The sequence below is a fragment of the Panicum virgatum genome, chromosome 5K, assembly GCF_016808335.1.
Source record: "Panicum virgatum strain AP13 chromosome 5K, P.virgatum_v5, whole genome shotgun sequence".
In the NCBI taxonomy this organism is placed as follows: Eukaryota; Viridiplantae; Streptophyta; class Magnoliopsida; order Poales; family Poaceae; genus Panicum; species Panicum virgatum.
Window position 1 is genome coordinate 31,362,780 of NC_053140.1, and position 8,706 is coordinate 31,371,485.

The 8,706-nt window shown below is 56.0% G+C and overlaps 2 protein-coding genes across 2 annotated transcripts; one reads left to right on the top strand and one right to left on the bottom strand.

The window, feature by feature from the left end:
* Nucleotides 1-198: 198 nt before the first annotated feature.
* On the top strand, nucleotides 199-3,169 carry LOC120707108. The gene is made up of 3 exons (XM_039991883.1): nucleotides 199-716; nucleotides 1,199-2,494; nucleotides 2,598-3,169. The coding sequence occupies exons 1-3, from the start codon at nucleotides 534-536 to the stop codon at nucleotides 2,823-2,825; spliced, it is 1,707 nt and encodes a 568-aa protein (XP_039847817.1). The 5' UTR covers nucleotides 199-533; the 3' UTR covers nucleotides 2,826-3,169.
* Nucleotides 3,170-4,210: 1,041 nt separating this feature from the next.
* Nucleotides 4,211-4,960, bottom strand: LOC120709851 (secreted RxLR effector protein 161-like). The gene has a single exon (XM_039995488.1). It carries the CDS (start codon nucleotides 4,958-4,960, stop codon nucleotides 4,211-4,213), a length of 750 nt encoding a protein of 249 aa, XP_039851422.1.
* Between the last annotated feature and the right edge of the window lie 3,746 nt (nucleotides 4,961-8,706).

The following is an 8,706-nucleotide window of genomic DNA, read 5'->3' on the forward strand; positions in this document are numbered from 1 at the left end:
CGTTATATTTTTTTCAGACGCTAGGATTGTATTTTTTATGGAACGCGTATTTATTAGAAAAGTTATACCTATAAAGTTTTGAACGGATGGAGATGCAGTAGACATCTAACCGGAGTATCGGACTCGCGAGTGTGAATCGAAGTCCGACTCGCTGGAGATCTCCCGCTCATAAAACCGATGCCCCCGATCGCATCAGCTAGTAGAGATACAAGCAATTCTTCAAAAAAAAAAAAGTAGAGATACAAGCACACAGCTGCGTAGTCACTGACCATCCGGGCACGCTACGCCGTGGCCGTCCCGTGCGTCACACAACACGCACGCACGCCATCCCTCGCGAAGCTTCCTCTTCCTCCTCCGGCCGGCCGCCACCGACCCGAACCCACCCCGCCGCGGCGCCTCCCTTACCACCATATATATTCCTCCCCGCCTCTCGCCGTCGAGGGTCGTCGAGAGGAAAGGAGCCGAGGAGAAGTCGGAACGCGTTTTAGATCGGATCGGAGGAGGGGGAAGGGAGAGAAAGGATTTCATTCAGGATGGATTTCGAGCTGCGTCAGGCCCGGGAGAAGCTGGAGCGCGAGCAGCGGGAGCGGATGCAGCGCGCCAAGGCCAAGGCCGAGCGCGAGCGCCGGGCCAAGGCCGAGGCCGCGCGCCGCCAGGAAGCGCTCGAGGCGTCCCACCGCGAGCGCCGCCTCGACGCCGCGCGCGCCCAGGAAGAGGTAACCCCCCACCACCTCGACCTAGTTTCGTAGGCGCTGATTAACTGCCATGCCTGTGTGAGAAATAGTATGTTGCTAGCGCTGAATCCCTAACCCTTGATTCGGTTTGCGTGCTTTGATTTCTCGCTCCTGTTTTATCGGCAAACTGTTTGACAGGTTGCTTCCTAATTCGATCGCCAAAATCCTGCTAATTTAAAAAGGAATAGAAACATTTTGATCCTAAAACCTGGTCGGGGGCTCAGGGTGAAGTGCCCTTTATTGGCTCCGGGTGATCTTAATGGGAATGGCGCACGGTGTCTTGTTAGGATTCCCTTTTACTGATTGCTGCAATTAAGCTACTTTCATTGCCCCTTTTCACAACATGCTGCGGATAATAGGTTCCTGAAAACTGAATGTGTTTTTACTGCTCATCTCTAGTGGCTCTAGTCTCTACCTTGTGTTTTGCTACTGGGTGCTGATTGAATTGTCTGTGCTCCTGATAGGCTGACCAGAAAATGGAAGAGGTAATGCAGCTGGGGAAGGGGGTTTCATTCTCACGCATGTTTGAGGCACTTCGATATGATGGCTCTGGGGATAAGATCAAGCTACCACCATCTTCGTTTAAGGAATTATCTGATGAAGGAGCGCTGGATAAAGGTCCCATGTACTTCAGGTTGTCCAAGGTTAGGGACACAGTCCCGGGTGCCACTATGGAAGAAGACACCGAGGAGGCAACCTGTTCCGGTGTTCTGGAATTCACTGCCAGGGAGGGCTCTGCTGAACTCCCGCTGCATGTTTGGAACAACCTGTTCCAGAGTGGCACCCCAGACGTCCCTCTGATTGAAGTCAAGTATGTCAGTTTGCCCAAAGGAACATACGCGAAGTTGAAACCGGAAGGGGCTGGGTTTTCGGATCTCCCTAACCATAGAGCAGTCCTTGAAACGGCACTTCGCAATCACGCAACACTATCTGAAAACAATATTGTTGTGGTGAACTATGGGCTACTGCAGTACAAGTTAAAGGTTCTTGAACTGAAGCCCGCGTCAAGTGTATCTGTCCTAGAGACAGATGTTGAAGTTGACATAGAGGGATCAGATTCAGTTTTGGACAATGAAGAGAACCAACATGTGCTTGTGCCGCTTGCGATTGGAAAGGTCGAATCCAGTGTTGTGGAAGAAGGGAAGTTCAGGTACTACAAATTTTCAGTTGAAGAAAGTGCAAGTGAGAAAGTAGCTTCTGGGCGTGCTAATATTGAGGTTAAGATAGACACGGATGCGAGTGGTGGCGACACTGATATCTACGTTTCAAGGCATCCTTTAGTATTCCCGACTCAGCACCGACATGAGTGGTCTTCTCATGAAATGGGATCAAAGGTTCTTATACTCAAACCACGGGATTCCAGTTTGGTGACCGGTGTTTACAGTATTGGAGTTTATGGTTTCAAAGGGACTTCTAAGTACCAGCTCTCTGTAGATATTAAGGATGTTAATAGCCAAAGAATTGGTGAACATGCTAGTGCCTCAGGAAGTGTCGACGCTGATTCAGTACTGTGTAGGAACTGTAAGCGCCATATAGCCAGCCGATCTGCTCATCTTCATGAGGCATACTGCATGAGACACAATGTTGCCTGCCCGCATGATGGCTGTGGAGTTGTTCTCCGGAGAGAAGAAGCAGCAGATCATGTCCACTGCAACAAGTGCAGGCGAGCTTTCAAGCAGAGGGAAATGGAGAAGCATATGAAAGTCTTCCATGAGCCACTGCAGTGCCCCTGTGGGGTGGTTCTGGAAAAGGAAGATATGGTATGTCTTGCCATCTCTCTTCATTATGCTAGCTGCACACTGGTAACTTTCTGAAGCATAATTTTCTTACGAAATTGTCTTCTTTTTTTTTGTTAATTTTCAGGTCCAACATCAATCCTCAACCTGCCCTTTGCGCTTGATCGTGTGCCGGTTCTGCGGTGACACAGTCCATGCTGGTGGAGAACCAGTTGATGCTCGTGACCGACTCCGAAATATGTGTGAGCATGAGAGTATCTGTGGATCCAGGACCGCACCATGTGACTCTTGTGGGCGGTCAGTCATGCTGAAGGAGATGGACATTCACCTGATAGCCGTTCATCAGAAGAGCTGATCACCCAGTGGCACAGGGATGACCTGAGCTGAGACTGGTGCTTGCTCAAAGCTACAAAGTTGTTACTGAATTTCAGCGCTGCTGGCTTGAACAATGCCCCATTGAACTGCAAATATGTGGTGTGTTATGTTTGTCATTTGTGGTGTTCCCATGAAGGAAACACACTGGCGTTAGTGTTGTGTCTGTATCTTGTTTCTGTGTACATTATTTACAAGTCTTCTTTGACATGTTAGTATTATTTATTTGTTATTAAAACGAAATATGTTCTCTTCTCTGTGATGGACCGCGTAACGTGTGTCCTGTCATTTTAGATTGTATGGGTACTACATGTAGGCAATTGTTCACAAGGTTCATATTCAACAGGGTGGCTTACACTTTTTTAAAAAATATATACTGAGCTTCCACTGTTAGTAGCAGACGCGCGCGCTTGTTTGTCATCTGTCAAGCCGCCAGCGAGCTGTTCCTTCAGTTCAGCCAGCGCTCGTTTCTGATGGCCACCTGCGTATGTATCACGAATTCACGCCACTAGTCTTTTAATCCTTTTCAGAGGCTCTGAAACCACTACTGGGCAAGCAAAGATGGGCGCTTCGCCACTGAAGATGAGACCAGCGTTAGCCGGCCGCCGCATACTCCACCAAATCCACGAACATTCGTCTCCATTGCTTCCAAACTGCCATCAGGATTCAGGAGAGGGCGGCGTGCTAGGCAACCAAAAAGGAACAATATTGCGATTTGCGAACACATATATGCTATTTATCGGGGAGCCAGGAACGAGTTTTTGCGAACAAACTTAAGGCCAAACATAGAACATTTGTTTCCTGTTTGGAGCAAGTTCACTAGATGGTCAAACGCACAGAAAACTACCTGAAAAATCATAGAAATAATAGAATGTAACTGAACTCAAACCGATCGGCTGCTGGGAACGAACCTAGCTCCAATAAACTTAAAATTTCACCCTTTCCTTTTAATAATTCCCATAACGAAACTGTTAGGCTCGCCGAGCTGACACACACACACAGAGAGGTAGAGGATGAACATGGTGAGAGGAAGAGAAGCAGAGGGTAGACACGAGGAGTGTTGCTGCTTAAGAAACTGAGCTGCAGCTGCTCTCTTCTATATAGGCACACCAGTCAAAGTGAGTAGACATACAAGACTATACAAGGTATGGCTCTATAGTGCCACCACTACCTACCACTGTTACTACTACTCCTACCTCAGCCATGCTGCAAGTTGCAGCTGCCACTATGCTATAGTCATCTGCCGCCCAATGTCAAATGGCTGACCAAAACAGGAGCCAGGGCTCCTCCTACTAGCATTGATTTGCAAGTAAGAGCATGGGTAATTATCTAACAATTCTTCCCCTAATTGCACTGCTCTTGTTTGATCTACTCAACCCCAATCTTGGTCCTCAACTCAGTGAGTCGAATGCGCCCAAGTGGCTTGGTGAGGATGTCCCTGAGCTGTCGAGCAGTCTCGACATGCTTGAGCCTGATCTGTCCACCATCGACGCAGTCACGGATGAAGTGATACTTGGTGTCGATGTGCTTGCTCCGGTCATGGTGGACATGGTTCTTTGCTAAAGCAATGGCGGACTGGTTGTCCACCATCAGGACAGGTGCCCGAGCTTCTTCTCCGGTGAGCTCTGCCAGCAGCCACCCCAGCAAAACTCCTTGGCAGCATGCCGTCGCCGCTGCAATGTACTCTGCCTCACAGGTGCTCAGCGTGACGACCTTCTGATTCATTGATTGCCAGGAGATCGGGCACGCCCCAAGGAAGAAGAGCATGCCTGTGGTGCTCTGCCGTCCATCGACATCGCCCGCCATGTCGCTGTCGCTGAAACCGATCAGCTCCAGCGCTTCTGTGTTCCGCCTTGGGTAGACGAGCTCGTATCCACACGTCCCGGCCACATAGCGGAGCAGATGCTTGACCGCGGCGAGGTGAACCTCCCGCGGCTCCGCCATGAACCGGCTCACGTACCCCACGGCGAACCCAATGTCCGGCCACGTGTGCGTGAGGTAGCGCGGCCCGCCGACAATGCTCCGATAGCTCGTGGCGTCCACCAAGGGGGCAATGCTGTCCTTTGACAGCTTGATCTTCTCCTCCATGGGCGTCTGGCACGCCTTGCACTCGCCCATCCCGCTCCGCTCCAACAGCTTCCTCGCGTAGGTGCTCTGGCGGAGCGTGATGGCGCTCTCGGTCTACTCCACCTCAATGCCGAGGTAGTAGGTGAGCAGATCGAGGTCTGACATGCGGAACATCCCCTTCATCTTCTCCTTGAATGCGTCGATGTCCCGCTGCTCAGCTCCGGTGACGATGAGATCGTCGACGTACACCCCGACGATCACCAATCTCCCCTGTGATCGATGCGTGTAGGGGGCATGCTCGGTGGCGCACTTGGTGAAGCCGAGCGACGCGAGGCTTGCGTCCAGCTTGATGTTCCACGCGCGCGGCGCCTGGCGCAGCCCATACAGGGCTTTGCGCAGGCGGAGCACCCTGTGCTCCTCGCCGGCGATGATGAATCCCGGCGGTTGTTGTACATACACCTCCTCGGCGAGTTCCCCATTGAGGAATGCCGACTTCAAGTCCAAATGATGGAGCTTCCAGCCCCTTGCCGCCGCCAGCGCCAACAGCAAGCGCACGGACTCCATGCATGCCACCGGCGCAAAGACTTCCTCGAAGTCGATGCCCTCGCGCTGCACGAATCCCTTGGCGACGAGCCGGGCCTTGTGCCACACCACCTCACCGTGCTCGTTCCGCTTCACCTTGTACACCCACTTGAGCCCGATCGGCCGGCAACCAGCCGGCGGATCCACCAGCTCCCACGTGCGGTTTTCCTCCACCGCCGCCATCTCCTCCAGCATCGCCGCCTGCCAGCACCCCTCCTACTCTGCTGCGGCGAAACTTGACGGCTCCTCTGCACTGCCCAGGTGCAGCTCAAGATCGTCCAGCACACGGGCCGCCTGCCTGGCCGGACTTGTGTCGCCGACGAGATCTTCCACCGCGCGGAACCGGAGTGGCTCGCCGGAGTACTCGGCGTCGACGTTCGTGGAGGTGCTCGATGGAGGCGTGACGAAGTGGATTGGCACGGCGGAGCTCGGTGTCGGTGCCGGAGGTGTGGCCGGAGATGCCTGCCCCGCAGGCGAATGCGGAGTTGGCGCGACTTCCCCTGTTTCCAAAACAGGGGACCTTGGAACAGGGGAGCCGCCGCACCTAAAGCACGGGAGCCGCCACATGGGCTTGCCGCTACTTCCCTGTCACCGTCCTCCAGGTCCTGGTACTCCACGTGCTCGATGATGAAGTCACTCCAGGCACCGCGCACTGCTTCCCCATCGCCGGACTCCTCCTTCCAATCCCAGCTCGCCGCCTCGTCGAAGACGACATCGCGTGACACCACCACGCGCCGTGCTTGCGGATCGTAGAGCCGGTAGGCCTTGCTGTCGCGCTCGTATCCCAGAAACACCATGGGTGTGCTCCTGTCCTCCAATTTGGAGAGATTGGTCTTCGTCTTTTTCACGTGCCCGATGCACCCGGACATCCTCAGGAAAGAGACGTCCGGCTTCCTCCTGTGCCACGCCTCAAATGGTGTAGTCCTGTTCAGGCTCTTGGTGGGCGCGCGGTTCAGGATGAACACCGTCGTGCTCACCGCCTCGCCCCAGAACGCCGCCGGCATCATCTTGGCCTTCAGAATGCTCCTAGCCATGCCCACCACCGTCTGGTTCCTCCTCTCCACGACGCCGTTCTGCTACGGCGCCGTGAGGTGGCGCTCTACGCCTTGTCCCACATAGTAGAGGTCGAACTCGACCGAGGTGAACTCGCCACCGCGATCCGTCCACAGCACGCGCAGCTTCTTCCCTGTCTCCGTCTCCACCTGCGCCTGGAATTGCTTGATTGCCGCCGGCGCCTCGTCCTTGCTCGATAGGAGGTGCAGCCACATGAAGCGGCTGAAATCGTCCACCAGGAGTAGGAAATAGTGCCGCCTGCCATGCGTCGCCTGCGTGATTGGCCCGCAGAGGTCGCCGTGGACGAGCTCGAGGACGTCCCAACGCGTAATCTCGCATTCTTAGGGAACGGCAGCCGCCTCTGCTTGCCGGCAAGGCAGCTGTTGCAGAGCTCGCCGGCGTGCTCGATCGGCGGCAGCCCTCGCACCATTCCTTGCCGCGCCATCCTGGCCAGAGCATCGAAGCTCAAATGGCCAAAGCGCGCGTGCCAGCGCCACACCACGTTGTCGCAGCGCGCCGCCAGACACACTGGGCGCGCGATGCGCAGCGCCAGTGTGTAGAGGCGGTTCCTGCCGCGCTCGACCTTGGCAAGCAGCTTGCGCTCGCGGTCCCTGATCCGGAGCACGCCGCCGTCGATCAACACTTGGCAGTCGTGCTCGTCCAGCTGGCCAAGGCTGACAATGTTGCTCCGGAGCTTGGGGATATTGTACACATCCATCAGCGTCTTGTGCTCGCCGGCCTTGAACTGGAACACGACCGTGCCGCGACCCCGGATGTCGACGCCGGAGTTGTCGCCGAACTTCACCGTGCCGATGACGCCGGTGTCGAGCTCGGAGAAGGCCTCACGGTTTCCGGTCATGTGGTTGCTTGCGCCGGTGTCGAGGTACCACAGCTCCTCTGTTTCTCCTCCTTCCCGCCCGAGGTTGACCCGCGCGCGCGGCTCATCGAGCACGACGCGCACGCCACGGTCTTCTGCCTCGATGTTGATAGCCCAGACCTGCGCCATGAGCAGCACAGGCTCCTCCTCGTCATCGTGCGCCAGATGCGCACACTCCTGGCGCCGCGGCTCCTTGCAGTCGCGGGCCTAGGTGCCCGATCTTGCCGCAGTTGCGGCACCGGTCCTTGTAGGCGACGCGGTCGCCGCCGTTCTTGTCGGCGCCCTCCACCTTCCGCCGCGGCTTGCCGCGCCGCCTGCCACGCGCACCGCTCCTTCCGCCGCCGCGCGGAGTAGAGGAACTTTCCCCCTGCTTCTTCTCGCGCACGCGCGCCGCCCACTGCTCCTCCGTGAGCAGCAGCTGGCCGCCGGCGGTCGTGCGGGCAGGCACCTCCACGCGGTCCTCGACTGCCTTGAGCCGCCCGGTGATGTCCTCGATCGAGAGCGTGCTCATGTCGAGCATCGTCTCAATCGAGAGCGCGATCTGCGCAAACCGAGGGGGCACGACGCGCAAGTACTTCACCACTGCCTCCTCCTCATCGATGATGACGCCGACCTGCGCAAGCTGGCTCACCAGGGATGAGAGCTGCAGCGCGAAGTCCTCGATGGCCTCGCCATCGCGGAACGTGATGGCCTCATACTCCCGCCGGAGTTGCTGCGCCTTCGCCTTGCGCACGCGGTCGCCACCCAGCCGCATCGTCTCCAAGCTCTCCCACGCCTCCTTGGCGGAGTTCTTGGCGCCGAGCGCGATGACGTACTCCGTCGGCACCGACTTCAGGATGGCCTCCATGGCCGACTGGTCGTCGTCTTCATCAGCGGTACCCACGATCACCGCTGCCCACAGGCGCCTCGCCTTGAGCATCACCTTCATCAACACCACCCACTCGGCGTAGTTCGTGCGAGTGAGCATGGGGTACTGCACGCTGCTGACGTCCCGCACCGTCTTCTTCATGACGTACGTCGTCTCGCCATGACGTCGCCCCGGGGAACCGTGCTCACGATCAAGGGAGGCCATGGCCACCAGGCTCAAAACTCAAGCTCTGAATGCCACTTGTTAGACTCGCCGAGCTCACACACACATACACACACACACGAGAGGTAGAGGGTGAACACGGTGAGAGGAAGAGAAGCAGAGGGGGGTAGACACGAGGAGTGCTGCTGCTTAAGAAACTGAGCTGTAGCTGCTCTCTTCTATATAGGCACACTAGTCAAAGTGAGTAGACATACA